General features: G+C 42.0%; 1 protein-coding gene across 7 annotated transcripts in view; it reads left to right on the top strand.

Annotated features, from left to right (window-relative positions):
• The window catches only part of LOC121573994 (disks large homolog 2), a 324,395-nt gene that overhangs the window by 104,051 nt on the left and 200,473 nt on the right, over window positions 1-19,871 (top strand). For all 7 annotated transcript variants that reach the window (XM_045222647.1, XM_041886461.2, XM_045222648.1 and 4 more), the window contains exon 2: window positions 2,693-2,854. In XM_045222647.1, coding sequence (XP_045078582.1) covers window positions 2,693-2,854 — 162 coding nt within the window. The remainder of the gene's footprint in view (window positions 1-2,692; window positions 2,855-19,871) is intronic.

Below are 19,871 nucleotides of genomic sequence, written 5' to 3' on the forward strand. Positions count from 1 at the left end.
AATACACAATGAGTAACGATAACTTGGCTATATACACGGGGTATGAGTACTCAGTCGATGTGCAGGGGTACGGGGTAATTGAGGTAGATATGTACATATAACTAGGAATAAAGTGACAGATAATAAATAGTAGCAGCAGTGTATGTGATGAGTCAAAAAAGTTAGTGCAAAAAGGGTCAATGCAGATAGTTCGGGTAGCTATTTGGTTAACTATTTAACTAACTATTTAGCAGTCTTATGGCTTGGCAGTAGAAGCGGTTCAGGGTCCTATTGGTTCCAGACTTGCCGTGTGGTAGCAGAGAGAACAATCTATGACTTGGGCCTTCCTCTGAAACCGCCTGGTATAGAGGTCCTGGATGGCAGGGAGTTCGGCCCCAGTGATGTACTGGGCCGTACTCACTACCCTCTGTAGCGCCTTGTGGTCGGATGCCAAGCAGTTGCCATACCAAGCGGTGATGCAGCCAGTCAAGATGCTCTAAATGGTGCAGCTGTATAACATGCCAAATCTTTTCAGCCTCCTGAGGGGGAAGATGCATTGTAGTGCCCTCTTCACGACTGTGTTGGTGTGTGTGGACCATGATAGATCCTTAGTGATGTGGACACAGAGGAACTTGAAGCTCTCGACCCGCACCACTACAGCCCCGTTGATGTGAATGGGGGCGTGCTCGGCCCTCCGTTTCCTGTAGTCCACGATCAGCTTCTTTGTCTTGCTGACGTTGAGGGAGAGGTTGTTGTCCTGGCACCACACTGCCAGGTCTCTGACCTCCTCCCTATAGGCTGTCTCATCGTCATCGGTGATCAGGCCTACCACCGTTGTGTCATCTGCAAATGTAATTATGTTGTTGGAGTCTTGCGCGGCCACGTAGTCATGGGTGAACTGGGAGTACAAGAGGGGACTAAGCACGCACCCCTGAGGGGCCCCCGTGTTGAGGGTCAGCATGGCGGATGTGTTGTTGAATTCCCTCACCATCTGGGGGCGGCCCGTCTGGTAGTCAAGGATCCAGTTGCAGAGAGAGGTGTTCAGTCCCAGGGTCCTTAGCTTAGTGATGAGCTTGGAGGGCACAATGGTGTTGAAGACTGAGCTGTAGTCAATGAACAGCATTCTCACATAGGTGTTCCTCTTATCCAGGTGGGAAAGGGCAGTGTGGAGTGCAATAGAGATTGCATCATCTGTGGATCTGTTGGGTCGGTATGCGAATTGGAGTGGGTCCAGGGTGTCTGGGATGATGGTGTTGATGTGAGCCATGACCAGGCTTTCAAAGCATTTCATGTCTACAGATGTGAGTGCTACGGGGCGATAGTAATTTAGACAGGTTACCTTGGTGTTCTTGGGCACAGGGACTATGGTGGTCTGATTGAGACATGTAGTTATTACAGATTGGGCCAGGGAGAGGTTGAAAATGTCAGTGAAGACACTCGCCAGCTGGTCAGTGAATGCTCTGAGTACGCATCCTGGTAATCCTTCTGGCCCTGTGGCCTTGTGAATGTTACTCACATTGGCTACGGAGAACGTGATCACACAGTCGTCCGGAACAGCTGGAGCTCTCATGCATGGTTCAGTGTTGCTTGCTTCGAAGCGAGCATAGAAGGCATTTAGCATGTCTGGTAAACTTGCGTCACTGGGCAGCTCGTGGCTGGGTTTCGATTTGTAATCCGTGATAGTTTTCAAACCCTGCCTCATCCGACGAGCGCCTGAGCCGGTGTAGTAGGATTTGATCGTTGTCCTGTATTGACGCTTTGCCTGTTTGATGGTTCGTCGGAGGACATAGCTGGATTTCTGGATTAGTGTCCCGCTCCTTGAAAGCAGCAGCTCTAGCCTTTAACTCGGTGCGGATTTTCCAGAAGCTCTTTTCGGTCATAGGAAAAGATGGCGGAAACATTATGTACAAAATAAGTTAGGATCAGTGAAAAAATACACACAAAATGGCAGTATTATCAATTTCAGCGCCATTGTCTCTTTTGTTATTGCTACTAAATGTAGCAATGTTCACCTAAACCAGGATTCAATCCAAAGAGAGTTGTCGACAAGCGCACTGTACTTTACTTTTAAAGGTAATTAATGCTTGAGCCATCATCTGCAGCTTTACCGTGAATGCCTTCTCCGCGAGGGTGAGGGAAATTGTATTTAAATGGAATGCATTTGTCGACAACACGCCTTTGATTGAATCCCGGCGCTAGTTATTTCACAAAAAGGCCCTGTGAAAATAAGTGCAACTTTCCCACTTTCCATTCCAATTACAATAAGGCTACCGTGTTTCAGTCCACCCCCCATTTTGCTTTCTGACATCATCTGGGAGGGCCCACATGTTCACACTTACATACGCTGTCAAATATTCACACTTACTGGCAAAGACCTCCCTTCCCCTTCTATCCCAAGACCCCCAATGGGACACAGCTTTCACTGTCATTTCACAAGAGTTTAGTAGTGGTGAAGTGCCACATGAATCATATGGAAACCATACGGGTAACATGAACCATCACAGAAGATGCCTCATCATTCACTTCATTCGGCCACATAATTGGGCTACACATGTAGCCTAGTCAATGTATTATGTTACTTTGTAAAATGTCTCTACAAACAGCATGGTTCACAAAGTGGAAAATGTATGTAAATCTATTATTGTTGTCATTCTGATTGACTTTTTACTGTTTCTTTTCCCTTTTCTCCTTCACTTCTTCCTCCGTTCTAAAGCAGTATCGCTATCAAGATGAGGACTCTCCGCCTGAGCACGGGTTCCCGCGGCTGACCAACGAGGTGCGCGCCCCTGAGCTGGTGCACGTGTCGGAGAAGAACCTCTCAGAGATTGAGAATGTGCATGGCTACGTGTCCCACTCCCATATCTCCCCGCTCAAGGTCAGCAAACGTCCTCTCCTGCACCCCCAATCCAGTGAGCAAAACTGGCTGAAAATAGATCATTTCAACTGCGAAAATTATGTATTTTCAACCAGTGTTTTTCTCATTGGCGAGACCTCACCAATCCACACCATGCGTGACTGCCAACATGGTGGACTCCCTGTTCCCTCTCTCTCTCTCTCTCTCTCTCTCTCTCTCTCTCTCTCGCTCTCTTGTTCTTTTTCTTTTGTCTCCTCAAGTTTCCTGTCTTTTCTCTCCCTTGTTCTTTCTGTTTCTTTCTGTTTTTCTTCCCATCTCTTTCTCTCATTCCTCTTAGCCATTCCTTCTCTTAATCTCTTGATTCATTCAAAAGATTCCTGCCCTGAGTCTTCAGTAAGCCTCTCATAAGTGCAACTCAGTGCCCTACTGCTAACACAAGAACATCGTCGTGGTCATTTTATTAGGCACCAACTGTAAGAAAATAGACGAAACAGGGAGGGACTACCTGGACTTGTCCAGTAAGACATTATTTAAAAATTGTCCATTAGGGACAGATCGAAATGTACTGGGGAGGGGTGGTACAAAATAGGGGAGGGTAGTCAAACTTTCTTTTTTTACTTTGGGGAGGGTTGTATGTTTTTTTTGGGGGGGACGGGGGAGGGTAGTGTGTTTTTTCCCCGGTTTACATTTGCTCTTCTGCTCGTATTTTCTCTATAAACAATGGCTTGACATACTTTTGATGTTACCCTAATAAAGTGTAGAAACGTTTGTGAAGGTTTGGTATGGTGTGGCTATTATTAAGCTTTAGCTACTGCAGGCCTATGAAATGAAGGCAGTGCTCCCTGGCGCTCCAACTGACTCCGACAGTTGAACTTGAAGTTTGGACACACCTACTCATTCAAGGGCTTTTCTTTATTTTTACTATTTTCCACATTGTAGAATAATAGTGAAGACATCAAAAATATGAAATAACACATATGGAATCATGTAGTAACCAAAAAAGTGTTAAACAAATAAAAATATATTTTATATTTGAGATTCTTCAAAGTAGCCACCCTTTGCCTTGATGACAGCTTGGCATTCTCTCAACCAGCTTCATGAGGTAGTCACCTGAAATGAATTTCAATTAACAGGTGTGCCTTGTTAAAAGGTAATTTGTGGAATTTCTATCCTTAATGCGTTTGAGCCAATCAGTTGTGTTGTGAGAAGGTAGGGGTGGTATACAGAAGATAGCACTATTTGGTAAAAGACCAAGTTCATATTATGGCAAGAACAGCTCAAATAAGCAAAGAGAAACGACAGTCCATCATTACTTTAAGACATGAAGGTCAGTCAATCCGGAAAATCATACAGTGGATACCTAAGCCTATAGGCCTTTGCATGCAATGCCCTGATACATGTAGTGCTCAAATCTCTGATAGCTGAACCGTGAGGTGGACAATAATTGTTTTAGGGAAGAAGCCCAACCCCCCAAATAAAAATAGGCTATAAAGTTTTGCATATGCTACACATTGAAACACAAGGAATAGGCTGTTTTTAAGGACACGTAAATGTGTCTCATTTGGCCAACATCCCTCGTTTGTTGATGGTGCTGGATGCGCCAGGTTGAATCTGAATGCGCATAGATGTCTATTACATTTCTCAAATGTCCTGTAAATTAAAATCTTCCATCATGTTGTCTGCCGCCAGAATCTCTGAAATGGCATATTGTTTTATGAACATTTTAGAATATTCACATGAAAATCTGTCGCCAATTGGATGGAAACCTAGCTATAGACACCCTAAAGACTGGCAAGTGCGCTAGTCCAGTGTCACTTTGATTATGCCTGCACATCATGGTGAAAAATCTGTCGATGTGCCCTTGAGCAAGGCACTTAACCCTAATTGCTCCTGTAAGTCGCTCTGGATAAGAGCGTCTGCTAAATGACTAAAATGTAATGTAAATGTTCACCAGCAGCCCCAAACATCTAAAGAATAAGCTACCAGCCAAACAAGCTTGTAAGAATTGTACTTAAACTCCCCCCTCATACTCATCTTGAGGTTGAGCATTTTTTTGTGTATCTCTGTAATGTGTCTGTATCTCTGTAATGTGTCTGTATCTATGTAATGTCTGTATCTATGTAATTGTATATGTATTTATGTCAAAAATAGGGACCACAATGGAAATAAGCCCCCGACTTTATTTGTGTTCAGTATATATGTATTTTTTTAACTGACAAATAAAATCTATCAATCAATCCAAATTGTGCAGTGGCCAATTGATGAATGGAAAGCGACATCTGTTACAAAACACCAAAAAGTTTAATGACATTCGGAGATTGTCAAGCCAAGCCTTTGATACTGGGTATGCCTAGGAGGGATGTATTTTCTGTTTGTCAAGATTGACATAGTCTATTTATTGTGATGTTGAAAATGCAAACCATGATATTGAACTGCCCGAAGTCGGTATGCTTTGTTTATTGGTTGTGTGGTGCAATGGCACAGTAACCTGTTGGTGGAAAATTCGTTGCATATGTTTTATATAATTACAACGTCAGATTTCACCCTAGCTGATCATTGTCTGCAACCAGCTCTGATGGTAGTGTAATGAAACAGGCAGGGAAAGTGAGCTCTTCTGTGGTGGTCGGTGAACCCTCAACCTTCTGGCCCGTAGCCCTGCGTGGCATCGACAGTGCCACAAAAGCATGCTGAAGTGGCAAAGTCGATATCCAGGTTTATAAACACAGGGTCGGTACCGTTAATGTTATTTGTGGTAAATATTATTTTGATTTAATTATGTGAGGGGGGAGGGTGTTCAATTTATTTTACAGTACAAGGGGAGGGTCATGTGAAAATATTTCTTACTTTGGCGAGGGGGTGCATTTTTTTTATTACACCTTGAGTTGGACCAGGCCCTCCCCCCAGTACATTTCGATCTGTCCATTACATGCCCTAATGAACATGACCCATGTGTTCACTGCCTATCTGTATCTGATCGGGATGGAAAACAATCTGTTTTTATTTAAATGTGATACGGGCTGTTTCATATCTGTATTGGATGCGTTAGACTATTTGAGAAACCTTTCTAGAGAAAGCCCGTATTAAATTAAATTATTTTTTTAAGGAATATAATACTGAATAATGGTCTTGTTAATGTACTAAAAAAGTTATTTAACATTTATAAGCATAAATAAACAGAAGGAGAACATTGCTTGTATGGAAAAGTAGGGGAATAAATGTCTGACGTGCTTGACCTCATGGAAACAGGATTTGCACATTCATTGTTTCATGTTAAATAAAGTAATTGATAGTGTCGTTGATATGGCACTCAACGAATGAGAAATTATTAAGGAGATTACTTTGGAAGCCAATTGCCCAACTATCTTGGATTTTACGCAGGCATTTTAATTCAGTTCCTAAGTGTTTCCTGATTGTAATAAAGTAAATGAACAGCAGGTGGTGCTGAGTGTTCAGTTTTAAATAAGCATTTTTAAAACAACAATTGTTGCTCAGCACACACTGTAGGGTGAAGTTTCCCCTACGCTGGTCTTGGGTCAGTTTATAATTTTCCCCATTAATGTTTAAGGTTAGGTTTGGGGGAGGTGAAGCTGATCCTAGATCTGTACCTAGGGGAAACTTCACCCCGGAGCTCAGAACACAATATGGGCCAGCTGGGGGCAATGTGGGACCAGAATGGGAATCAATGGAGAATGTGTACATAGTAACCAACACTGATTAGTACAGACAGCATTCACAGTTTAATTAGATTTTTGTAAGTAGGCAGCCTTGTCCGAGCCAGAATGGCCCATAGGGCAGGAGCCTATCTCCTGTTTCTGTAGCATGAGGCAGCTTGACGTACAAGTACACCCCCTGGAAAGGACGTTAGTGCATCGCAGGGGCTAGATTGTTGAGTGACAAGATATTTGGATTTGTCTGTGATTTCATTGTAGTTAATTTAAAGTGTGATTTGAAATAATTAAATGTTTTTTGTAAGAAACTCTCATTGTCCAAATTTAGCTATAGTCTAATCTTTGTTTTCTTTTTTGAAAAATAAAACAAAGGTAAAGCAGCACAGAACTGAATATTCCACTAATATGATCCATGTTTATACTTAATTATCTAGATTAAAGTATGGGAGAAGGGGGTAAGTTGAGCAATTTATTACATTCAGCATCACTCTGTCAAGGGAAATATAGTATTCTTCCTAACAAAGATACTATATCTACATATATTTCAGGATGTTGTGTATCCCTGGAAATAATCTGAATTCATGTAAACATTACAGTTTTGAAAACATAGCTTGTCCAAAAAAAGTGTGCTCTTGCCACAACTTACCCCGGGTATGGGGTAAGTTGAGCTGCAGGACAGGGTAAATTAAGCTGCCTACACATTTCTGTTCTGATTGAATTATGACCACTAACTTTTTAATAACATGTCAATCTTTAATTCCCAATCACAATTCAACACAATCACAGTCGTTGTTTACATTTTTTTTTCTATAATTTTAAGCATCTTTTAACACTGGCTGAACACCTAACAAACACTTTGTACTTGAAAAAAGTAATAATTATATAGGCCAGACCCTGTTGTTACCTCGTATCCCAGCAATAAGTGAGAAAATGCTGCCCATCTCAGCTCCACTCTGTTTTGACAGAAGATCTCAAAACATGGCGACGACATATCAATGGACGCAGCAGGCCTTGGATTTGACACACCACTGTAACACAAGCGGCCCTGTAGCTGCTATGGCAGCCCCATGGAGTCTTTGACAGGCTGTGAATGAAAACCTCAGTATTTTTTAGCTAATTTTGATTCGGGTATCATTTTTTTCTTTAGTCAGTCCCTCAAACTCACAGAACTCACAAGGAAAGTTAAGTTGCTATGACAATTGCATGTGTAGTTGGGGTAGGCTGTTCATGGCATTAAAATGGGACTCTGTAAAGGATGGAACTCTGTTAACCATCGCAAGATGGTTGAATTCTGTGTGTTTTAGCACATTGCATAGGAAACTGTCATTCTGATCTCCATTTTATTCAAAGCCAGGGACTGAGCCATGAGGAATTTGTACTCCCCTCCTACTTATTTCATAGCATCGGGTGAGAGTACGACCTATCTTGGTAATTTTGCAGGTAAGAGCTAACTTGCGCTCACAAGGCCTTTCACCTGGTTTGGCAGCACAGTAAGTTGCACTAGCTTGCTTTAGGGTTTGGGTGGGGTATAGGATTGTAGTCTAGGATTACTCTATTGAGAGTTCTTTGGGAAATTATTACTTTGTAAACCAACATACAAATTAAAATTAGGACAACCACTACTGGTGCTATAGCAGCAGAAGGCAAGGTTAACTGGCATTTTTAAAAATCAGTCTTCCATTCCCTTAAGAACAGTTACAGTAATAAGGGAATTAAACAGTTGCAGACTTTGGACATGGGTAAATCTGGCCTGAAAGGGTGCTTCTTAGAAGCTCATCCTCATTGGCTCATATGCAGGAAGTAAGACTCTCTCACTTCCTCTCACCCTCATTCAAACCTAACATTGCTCTCCTGCATCCTCCTTTTTGCTCTCTCTCTCTCTCTCTCTCTCTCTCTCTCTCTCTCTCTCTCTCTCTCTCTCTCTCTCTCTCTCTCTCTCTCTCTCTCTCTCTCTCTCTCTCTCTCTCTCTCTCTCTCTCTCTCTCTCTCTCTCTCTCTCTCTCTCTCTCTTTCTCTTTCTTGCCCTCTGTGGCGCATGCAGTATGACTGGGTATGACAGTATACTGTAACTACCTGCATAGCCTGCAGCTCTCTATCTTTATGTATTAATCATCTCTCTTTTGTCTTCCTAACTTACGAGTGATGTTGTCTTTCACATCTTACCTGCAGCCTGCGCTGGTTACCCGTTTTGATCTTACATACCCGGGTGTGACTGCAGCAAACTACCTGGCAAGTTTTTTTTTTCCTTTTATCGCTCTGGAACGTTTGTTTTTGGTTTTATTTCTTTCCTGTGCTTTTGGGGTCAGTTTCCGTTTCTGTGCCCAAATGTTGATGAGCCATGCATGGAGTTCACTTGGCACTTTTCAAATGTTTTCTTTTTACTTGAAAGGTACCATGCAGAATCGGATGAAATTATCATATTTCTGTGTGATTCCACTGGATTTCTGTGCGGTCGGTCCTGTTGAATACTGTGTGCCATAAATCTCTCAATACCTGAGGAATACCATGTTTGTTTGTGACTAATTTTCAATGTCACTCAAACACAAGTTGTATGTTTTGTGCCACCAGTCATTCATCTATGACATTCAGTTTCGTCGATCAGTGTTGCAAAGTAACAATCATTGTCTGTTGTGCGTACTGCAATTATAGGCCTTTAACACTAATGAATATGACTGTGCATAACCCGTCATTGTCTTTGCTTATGCTTTGTTTTTGCTTATGCTCAAGACATATTTGGCACATCCATCTCAGTGTGGAAAGTGGGATATTGTCATAGGAATGATCAAAAGAATATTATGAATTGAAAATCTATAATTTGTCCTCATTTCCCATGATGCTTTTCCATCAACAATGTTTTTGACAGTTAGGTTAACAAAAATGTGGATTACACAAATTTAGCGCATTAATTCCAGTAAATAACTGGGTAAAAAACAGCAATCTATGTAATATGGTTTTTCAATGGTAATTTCAAAGTATTGGGCACTATAAAAGTAAGTGCTACCACACTTTAATTGCTCAAGGACTGTCAAGGGTGATTCTAGCCTATTTGTCCCACACATCCCACAGCCGACAACAGAGATATTAGGCTAGGGAGAGAGAGAGAGGTATACGAGTTTGTCTGAGCAAGGCAAACAGTTTGGGATGGACTGATTTGGAAAATATGTCTTCATCGATTCATGCCGACACGTTTTCGACCTACTGTACAGTCTTTTTCCATGGTAATATCTGCTTGCAAAAATGCATTAATCTTGCAGCAGCGATTAGCCCTCTGTCAATCAAGCAGTGTGAACTTTGAGAGTAATAAGTTGGTTTAATGAACGCCCAGACACAGTAGGTGACCGATGTTTGTCAGGGTAATCAGTCCAATTCGGAGAGCAGTCTCTTGCTGTGTGTGTGGTGTGTGTGAATGGTTGGTAGGTAGGTAGCATGCTCTTGCACGTGTGTGGATCCCCCAGGGGAAGAAACACACTCAGATTGGGTCTCCATCTTGACTCCCTGTTGTCATAATTACTCCATAGACTTGTTGGATGGGAGGCCTTGATTTGCTCATGCGTTTTCTCTGATTGGCTATTAAACTACAGTTACAGTCTTTATTTAGATAGAAAGTCATCAATGAGAGGGGGTGACGGATAGGTAGAGGAGTATACATTGAGTGTACATAGGCTGACCAGGTGAATCCATGTGAAAGCTATGAGCCTTTATTGATGTCACTTGTTAAATCCACTTCAATCAGTGTAGATCAAGGGATGGGCAATTCTACTCATTTTGCCATGGGGCGGAGAGAAAAATTAGCAGTTTTACAGCTAATTTCCTGCAATTCTACACGTTGCCATAGGGTCGAGGCAAATGTTTGCAGTATGGCAGCTGATGTTCAATCGGCCCCAACCCGGTTGGTATTTTGACCATGCTTACTACAAGTTTAGATAGCTGGCCGCTATACTAACTTAACAATCAAAAAAAAAAAAATGCTGACTTGGACTAATTGAGTGACTACTTATGCACAACCAAATTTCAAAATTGCACCTTGTGTATTCTATTATTAAGTAAGTTCAGACTGAGTTCCTAAAATATACAGGACCAGTCAAAAGTTTGGACACCTACTCATTCAAGGGTTTTTCTTTATTTTGACTATTTTCTACATTGTAGAATAATAGTGAAGACATCAAAACTATGAAGTAACACATATGGAATCATGTAGTAACCAAAAAAGTTTTAAACAAATCAAAATAGATTTTATATTTTATATTCTTCAAATAGCCACCCTTTGCCTTGATGACAGCTTTGCACACTCTTGGCATTCCCTCAACCAGCTTGATGAGGTAGTCACCTGGAATGCATTTCAATTAACAGGTGTGCCTTGTTAAAAGTTAATTTGGAATGCATTTCAATTAACAGGTGTGCCTTGTTAAAAGTTAATTTGTTCTTTCCTTCTTAATGTGTTTGAGCCAATCAGTTGTGTTGTGACAAGGTAGGGGTGGTATACAGAAGATAGCCCTATTTGGTAAAAGACCAAGTCCATAGAGTGGGGGAAAAAAAGTATTTAGTCAGCCACCAATTGTGCAAGTTCTCCCACTTAAAAAGATGAGAGAGGCCTGTAATGTTCATCATAGGTACACGTCAACTATGACAGACAAAATGAGAAAAAATAATCCAGAAAATCACATTGTAGGATTTTTAATGAATTTATTTGCAAATTATGGTGGAAAATAAGTATTTGGTCAATAACAAAAGTTTCTCAATACTTTGTTATATACCCTTTGTTGGCAATGACACAGGTCAAACGTTTTCTGTAAGTCTTCACAAGATTTTCACACACTGTTGCTGGTATTTTGGCCCATTCCTCCATGCAGATCTCCTCTAGAGCAGTGATGTTTTGGGGCTGTCGCTGGGCAACACAGACTTTCAACCCTCCAAAGATTTTCTATGGGGTTGAGATCTGGAGACTGGCTAGGCCACTCCAGGACCTTGAAATGCTTCTTACGAAGCCACTCCTTCGTTGCCCGGGCGGTGTGTTTGGGATCATTGTCATGCTGAAAGACCCAGCCACGTTTCATCTTCAGTGCCCTTGCTGATGGAAGGAGGTTTTCACTCAGAATCTCACGATACATGGCCCCATTCATTCTTTCCTTTACACGGATCAGTCGTGTAAAGATTATCAGTGGTCATGTATGTCTTCCATTTCCTAATAATTGCTCCCACAGTTGATTTCTTCAAACCAAGCTGCTTACCTATTGCAGATTCAGTCTTCCCAGCCTGGTGCAGGTCTACAATTTTGTTTCTGGTGTCCTTTGACAGCTCTTTGGTCTTGGCCATAGTGGAGTTTGGAGTGTGACTGTTTGAGGTTGTGGACAGGTGTCTTTTATACTGATAACAAGTTCAAACAGGTGCCATTAATACAGGTAACGAGTGGAGGACAGAGGAGCCTCTTAAAGAAGAAGTTACAGGTCTGTGAGAGCCAGAAATCTTGCTTGTTTGTAGATGACCAAATACTTATTTTCCACCATAATTTGCAAATAAATTCATAAAAAATCCTACAATGTGATTTTCTGGAGAAAAAAAATCTCATTTTGTCTGTCATTGTTGACGTGTACCTATGATGAAAATTACAGGCCTCTCTCATCTTTTTAAGTGGGAGAACTTGCACAATTGGTGGCTGACTAAATACTTTTTTTCCCCACTGTATTATGTCAAGAACAGCTCAAATAAGCAAAGAGAAATGACAGTCCATCATTACTTTAAGACATGAAGGTCAGTCAATCTGGAAAAAGTTTCTTCAAGTGCGGTCGCAAAAACCATCATGCGCTATGATGAAACTGGTTCTCATGAGGACCGCCACCTGAAAGGAAGACCCAGAGTTAGCTCTGCTGCAGAGTATAAGTTCATTATAGTTACCAGCCTCAGAAATCGGCAATTAACTGCACCTCAGATTGCAGCCCAAATAAATGCTTCACAGAGTTCAAGTAACAGACACATCTCAACATCAACTGTTCAGTGGAGACTGCGTGAATCAGGCCTTCATGGCCTTATTGCTGCAAAGAAACCACTACTAAAGGACAGCAATAAGAAGAAGAGACTTCCTTGGGCCAAGAAACACGAGCAATGGACATTAGACCGGTGGAAATCTGTCCTTTGGTCTGATGAGTCCAAATTTTAGATTTTTGGTTCCAACCGCCGTGTCTTAGTGAGATGCAGAGTAGGTGAACAGATGATCTCCTCATGTGTGGTTCCCACCATGAAGCATGGAGGAGGAGGTGTGATGGTGTGGGGGTGCTTTGCTGGCGACACTGTCTGTGATTTATTTAGAATTCAAAGCACACTTAAAGCATGGCTACCACAGCATTCTGCAGCGATACACCATCCCATCTGGTTTGCGCTGGGTGGGACTATCATTTGTTTTTCAACAGGACAATAACCAAAAACACACCTCCAGGCTGTGCAAGGGCTATTTGACCAAGAAGGAGAGTGATGGAGTACTGCATCAGATGACCTGGCCTCCACAATCCCCCGACCTTAACCCAATTGAGATGGTTTGGGATGAGTTGGACCGCAGAGTGAAGGAAAAGCAGCCAACAAGTGCTCAGGATATGTGGGAACTCCTTCAAGCATTCCAGGTGACTACCTCATGAAGCTGGTTGAGAGAATGCCAAGAATGTGCAAAGCTGTCATCAAGGCAAAGGGTGGCTACTTTGAAGAATATAAAATCTAAAATATATTTTGATTTGTTTAACACTTTTTTGTTACTACATGATTCCATATGTGTTATTTCATAGTTTTGATGTCTTCACTATTATTCTACAATGTAGAAAATAGTAAAAATAAAGACAAGCCCTTGAATGAGTAAGTGTGTCCAAACGTTTGAGTGGTACTGTATATATATATGTAAATGCTTCACAATACCCCATAATGACAAAGCAAAAACTGTTTTTTAGACATTTTTTGCAAATGTATTAAAAACAAAAAACTGAAACCTTATTTACACAAGTATTCTGACCCTTTGCAATGAGACTCGAAATTGAGCTCAGGTGCATCATGTTTCCATTGATCATCCTTGAGAGTCCACCTGTGGTAAATTCAATTGATTGGACATGATTTGGAAAGGCACACACCTGTCTATATAAGGTCCCACAGTTGACAGTGCATGTCAGAGCAATGACCAAGCCATGAGGTCGAAGGAATTGTCCGTAGAGCTCCGAGACAGGATTGTTTCGAGGCACAGATCTGGGGAAGGGTATCAAAAAATGTCTGCAGCATTGAAGGTCCCCAAGAACACAGTGGCCTCCATCATTCTTAAATGGAAGAAGTTTGGAACCACCAAGACTCTTCCTAGAGCTGGCCGTCCGGCCAAACAGCAATCGAGGGAGAAGGGCCTTGGTCAGGGAGGTGACCAAGAACCCGATGGTCACTCTGACAGAGCTCCATAGTTCTTCTGTGGAGATGGGAGAACCTTCCATAAGGACAACCATCTCTGCAGCACTCCACCAATCAGGCCTTTATGGTAGAGTGGCCAGACGGAAGCCACTCCTCAGTAAAAGGCACATGACAGCCCGCTTGGAGTTTGCCAAAAGGCACCTAAAGACTCTCAGACCACGAGAAACAAGATTCTCTGGTCTGATGAAACCAAGATTGAACTCTTCGGCTTGAATGTCAAGCGTCACGTCCGCAGTAAACCTGGCACCATCCCTACAGTGAAGCATGGTGGTGGCAGCAGCATGCTGTGGGGATGTTTTTCAGCGGCAGGGACTGAGAGACTAGTCAGGATCAAGGGAAAGATGAACGGAGCAAAGTACAGAGAGATCGTTGATGACAACCTGCTCCAGAGCGCTCAGGACCTCAGACTGGGGCGAAGGTTCACCTTCAAACAGGACAACAACCCTAAGCACACAGCCAAGACAATGCAGAAGTGTCTGAATGACCTTGAGTGGCCCAGCCGGAGGCCGGACTTGAACCCGATCGAACATAGCTGTGCAGCGACGCTCCCCATCCAACCTGACATAGCATGAGAGGATCTGCAGAGAAGAATGGGAGAAACTCCCCAAATAGAGGTGTGCCAAACTTGTAGCGTCATACCCAAGAAGACTAGAGGCTGTAATCGCTGGCAAAGGTGCTTCAACAAAGTACTGCGTAAAGGGTCTGAATACTTATTTAGATGTAATATTTCAGTAGTTTTTTTATACAGTTTCAAAAAATCTGAAAAACCTGCTTTTGCTTTGTCATTATGGGGTATCGTGTGTAGATTGATGAGGGGGGAAAAGGCTGTTACGTAACAAAATGTGGAAAAAGTCAAGGGGTCTGAATACTTTCCAAATGCATGTAGATAGATCTTTTTTATGATTATAACTTTTGTATTGGTCCGTGGACCTACAAAAGGTGGCAGCCCGGGGAGGAGACAGTTTAAAGAAGGATTTTTAAGCCTTGAGACAAGAATTGTGTGTGTGCCTTTCAGAGAGTGAATGGGCAAGACAAAATATTTAAGTGCCTTTGAACGGGGTATGGTGCCAGGCGCACCCTTTTGAGTGTTTCAAGAACTGCAACGCTGCTGAGTTTTTCACGCTCAACAGTTTCCCGTGTGTATGAAGAATGGTCCACCACCCAAAGGACATCCAGCCAACTTGGCACTACTGTTGAAGCATTGGAGTCAACATGGCCCAGCATCCCTGTGGAACGTTTTCGACAACTTGTATTGTCCATGCCCCGACGAATTGAGGTTGGTCTGAGGTCAAAAGGGGGTGCAACTCAATATTAGGAAGTTGTTCCTAATGTTTTGTTGACTCAGTGTAGATATGAAGGCACAGGCGGTGTTTGAACCCATGCCACAAGGGGCAGTGTGTGGTCCGGAGTCAGCAGTGCTACGATTAGACAAGACTCCGACACGAGTTGTGGAGTTTTGTTGACATTGTCGTTGCCCACCATGGCACATCAGAGCATAGAGTTGCACTTATAGACATTGTTAGTGTTTTTTAACTGTATAAAGAAACATTGCATATACTTAATGCCAGCATACCGTAACACAATGTACAATAAATAATATATGACATTTAGCAGACGCTTTTATCCAAAGCGACTTACTGACATGCGTATATACATTTTATGCATGGGTGGCCCCGGGAATCGAACCCACAACCCTGGTAGTACAAGCGCCATGCTCTTCCAACTGAGCCATACAGGACCACAATTGTACTACATTGTACCACAGAAGGTCCTCTGAAGTGTTACCGTCAACGAGGGTTAACAGCATCAAGTAGATATCGAGGCATCTATTAGTCATCGCAAATCCTAATGGAGGACTTTTCATTTTTTATCAGCATACTCATTGTTTTTTCCTTAGATTGGTTTAAATACCACCATAGTTCTTGTTCTTGAAGTGGCTTAATGAATTTGGCTGAGTGGGGTATTTGGAAATGAACGTATTATTATATTCAGAGTCTTTTGAGGGGGTCTTAAATGTCATGGCCAACATACCCAGGCTACGTCTCAAAATGGCACCCTATTCCCTATACAGTGCACTACTTTTGACCAGGTCTCATAGGGCTCTGGTCAAAAGTAGTGCACTATGTAGGGAAAAGGGTGCCATTTGGGGTGCTGCCCCAGGGCACATGAGTATTCTGGACACATACAGAACAACCTGAAAGGAGGGGGAGGTGTTTGGCTTCCACATCTTGCCACAGTAAATATAGATGCACCAATGGTTTCTCCTTGAGATGTGTGCCAATGACGACCATGTCTTTTCCTTACTGTTATACCTGTATGTGGCATGATGCACAATTTTAAGGATTTGCAAATAACTGAGTGATCTAAAACCTATTTATGGGAGGTTTAGCCACAATTGATTTGTGTACAAATCACATTTAATATGAAATGTCAATGTATTACTGATCTCATAACAAGTGCTCACAATGGTCAAATTCCAACGGCCTGAGAAACTCTCATATGCGCTGAATCAGAAAACATCAGATATTTACAGTGCCTTCAGAAAGTATTCATACCACTTGACCTATTCCACATTTTGTTGTGTTACAGCCTGAATTCAAAAATGGATTAAATAGATTTGTTTTCTCACACATCTACACACAATACCCCATAATGACAAAGTGAAAACATGTTTTTAGAAATGTTAGCAGATTTATAGAAAATGAAGTACAGAAATACTATCTCATTTACATAAGTATTCACACCCCCGAGTCAATACATGTTAGAATCACCTTTGGCAGCGATTACAGCTGTGAATCTTTCTAGGTAAGTCTCTAAGAGCTTTACACACATGGATTTTACAATATTTGCACATTATTATTTAAAAAATTCTTCAAGCTCTGTCCAGTTGGTTGTTGATCATTGCTAGACAGCCATTTTCAAGTCTTGCCATAGATTTTAAAGCCGATTTAAGTTAAAACTGTAAATAGGCCACTCAGGAACATTCAATGTTGTCTTGGTAAGCAACTCCAGTGTTTATTTGGCCTTGTGTTTTAGGTTATTGTCCTGCTTAAAGGTGAATTTGTCTCTCAGTGTCTGTTGGAAAGCAGACTGAACCAGGTTTTCCTCTAGGATTTTGCCTGTGCTTAGCCCTATTCCGTTTCTTTTTATCCTAAAAAACTCCAATGTCCTTGCCGATGACAAGCATACCCATAACATGATGCAGCCACCACTATGCTTGAAAATACGAAGAGTGGTACTCAGTGATGTTTTGTGTTGGATTTGCCACAAACATAACACTTTGTATTCAGGACATAAAGTTAATTTCTTTGCCACATTTTTTGCAGTTTTACACTACATTACCAAAAGTATGTGGACACCTGCTTGTCGAACATCTCATTCCAAAATCATATGCATTAATATGGAGTTGGTCCCCCCCTTTGCTGCTATAACAGCCTCCACTCTTCTGGGAAGGCTTTCCACTAGATGTTGGAACATTGCTTCAGGGACTTGCTTCCATTCAGCCATGAGCATTAGTGAGGTCAGGCACTGATGTTGTGATTAGGCCTGGCTCGCAGTCGGCGTTCCAATTCATCCCTAAAGTGTTCGATGGGGTTGAGGTCAGGGCTCTGTGCAGGCCAGTCAAGTTCTTCCACACCGATCTCGACAAACCATTTATGTATGTACCTCGCTTTGTGCACGGGGGTATTGTCACGCTGAAGCAGGAAAGGGCCTTCCCCAAACTGTTGCCACAAAGTTGGAAGCACAGAATCATCTAGAATATCATTGTATGCTATAGCGTTAAGATTTCCCTTCACTAGAACTAAGTGGCCTAGCCCGAACCATGAAAAACAGCCCCAAACCATTATTCCTCCTCCACCAAACTTTACACTTGGCACTATGCATTGGGGCAGGTAGCGTTCTCCTAGCATCCGCCAAACCCAGATTCGTACGTCGGACTGCCAGATGGTGAAGCGTGATTCATCATTCCAGAGAACGCGTTTCCACTACTCCAGAGTCCAATGGTGGCGAGCTTTACACCACTCCAGCCGACGCTTGGCATTGCGCATGGTGATCTTAGGCTTGCCACCATTGGACTCTGGAGTAGTGGAAACACGTTCTCTGGAATGATGAATCACGCTCGGCCATGGAAACCCATTTCATGAAGCTCCCAGTTATTGTGCTGACGTTGCTTCCAGAGGCAGTTTCGAACTCGGTAGTGAGTGTTGCAACCAAGGACAGATGACTTTTACGCGCTACACGCTTCACCACTCGGCGGTCCCGTTCTCTGAGCTTGTGTGGCCTACCACTTCGCGGCTGAGCCGTTGTTGCTCCTAGACGTTTCCACTTCACAATAACAGCACTTACAGTTGACCGGGTAGCGCTAGTAAAGCAGAAATTTGACGAACTGACTTGTTGGAAAGGTGCATCATATGACGGTGCCACGTTAAAAGTCACTGAGCTCTTCAGTATGGTTCATTCTACAGCCAATGTTTGTCTATGGAGATTGCATGGCTGTGTCGTCAATTTTATACATCACCATGCTCAAAGGGATATTAAATATCTGCAATCTTCTTTTTGTTTACCCATCTACCAATAGGTGCCCTTCTTTGCGAGGCATTGGAAAACCTCCCTGGTCTTTGTGGTTGAATCTGTGTTTGTAATTCACTGCTCGACTGAGGGACCTTACAGATAATTAAATGTGTGGGCTACAGAGATGAGGTAGTCATTCAAAAAATCATTTTAATGACTATTATTGCACACAGAGTGAGTCCATGCAACTTATTAAGCAAATATTTTCTCCTGAACTTATTTAGGCTTGCCATTACAAAGGGTTGAATACTTGTTGGTTCTAGACATTTCAGCTTTTTATTTTTAACGAATGTTTAAGCATTTCTAAAAACATAAATACATTGTGACATTATGGGGTATTGTGTTTAGGCCAGTGACCCAAAACCATATTTAATCAATTTTAAATTCAGGCTGTAACAACAAATGTGGAATACGTCAAGGGGTGTGAATACTTTCTTAAGGCACTGTACATGCAAGTACGACATATTTGTTAGCTTTAACCCTCTATTAACACATTTGGAGTGACATGTGTAAGAGGCATGATCAATATACAGTATGTTGCATGGCAGATATGATATATTGTAAATTCATTTAAGTTAGCATTTGCAGTAGAATATTCTTCACGGTAACTACACTCTTCGAAAAAAAAGTTCTGTCTAGATCCTAAAAGGGTTCTTTGGCTGTCCCCATAGGAGAACCCTTTGAAAAACCCTTTTTGGTTCCAGGTAGAACTGTTTTGGGTTCCATTTCTAGTTGGAACCAAAAAGGGTTCTACCTGGAACCAAAAAGGGCTCTTCTATGGGACAGCGTATGAACTCTTTTGGAACTTTTTTTTCTAAGCGTATATCTCTCTAAACACCATATGCTCACAAGGTCACCTTCACCAAACACAGGACAGGAGGGGTACACAAGGATTAATATTTACCCAGGTCCTTCTTTTAGTTGCTTTAATTGGGAAGAAAAAATCTGTCTGACTTCTTTGGTATCATCTGATAGACATTCTTTGAAATGCGCTTGTCTACTCCTTTTTGCCAACAGATTTGTTATCAAAGCAGCATCTGTCTCAATCAAGCAAGCCCAGGCATTAGGTGTTCTCTGTCAGGCTTGAAAGGGAACATTTGTCTCATCCAGACTTGTTGACTCAAGACAGTGTAAGAAATAGGAGAAACTCTTGAGCTCACTAATATCTACGAATGTAAAGGAACCTTTTTTGAGAGCGATTTTGGCAATTGTATTGCCAATGCAGCACTTAGGAGACCTCTTGGAAGCATTCTCTAATCCCTCTACACAGCTTCAACATCATGTCACTTTGTGTTGTAATTACAAACTGATAACGTAAGCTGCTACTTTTTGCTGAGAAGCATTACCCTGTTATTTTAACATGTTACAAT

Source organism: Coregonus clupeaformis, chromosome 9, assembly GCF_020615455.1.
Source record: "Coregonus clupeaformis isolate EN_2021a chromosome 9, ASM2061545v1, whole genome shotgun sequence".
Classification (NCBI taxonomy): Eukaryota; Metazoa; Chordata; class Actinopteri; order Salmoniformes; family Salmonidae; genus Coregonus; species Coregonus clupeaformis.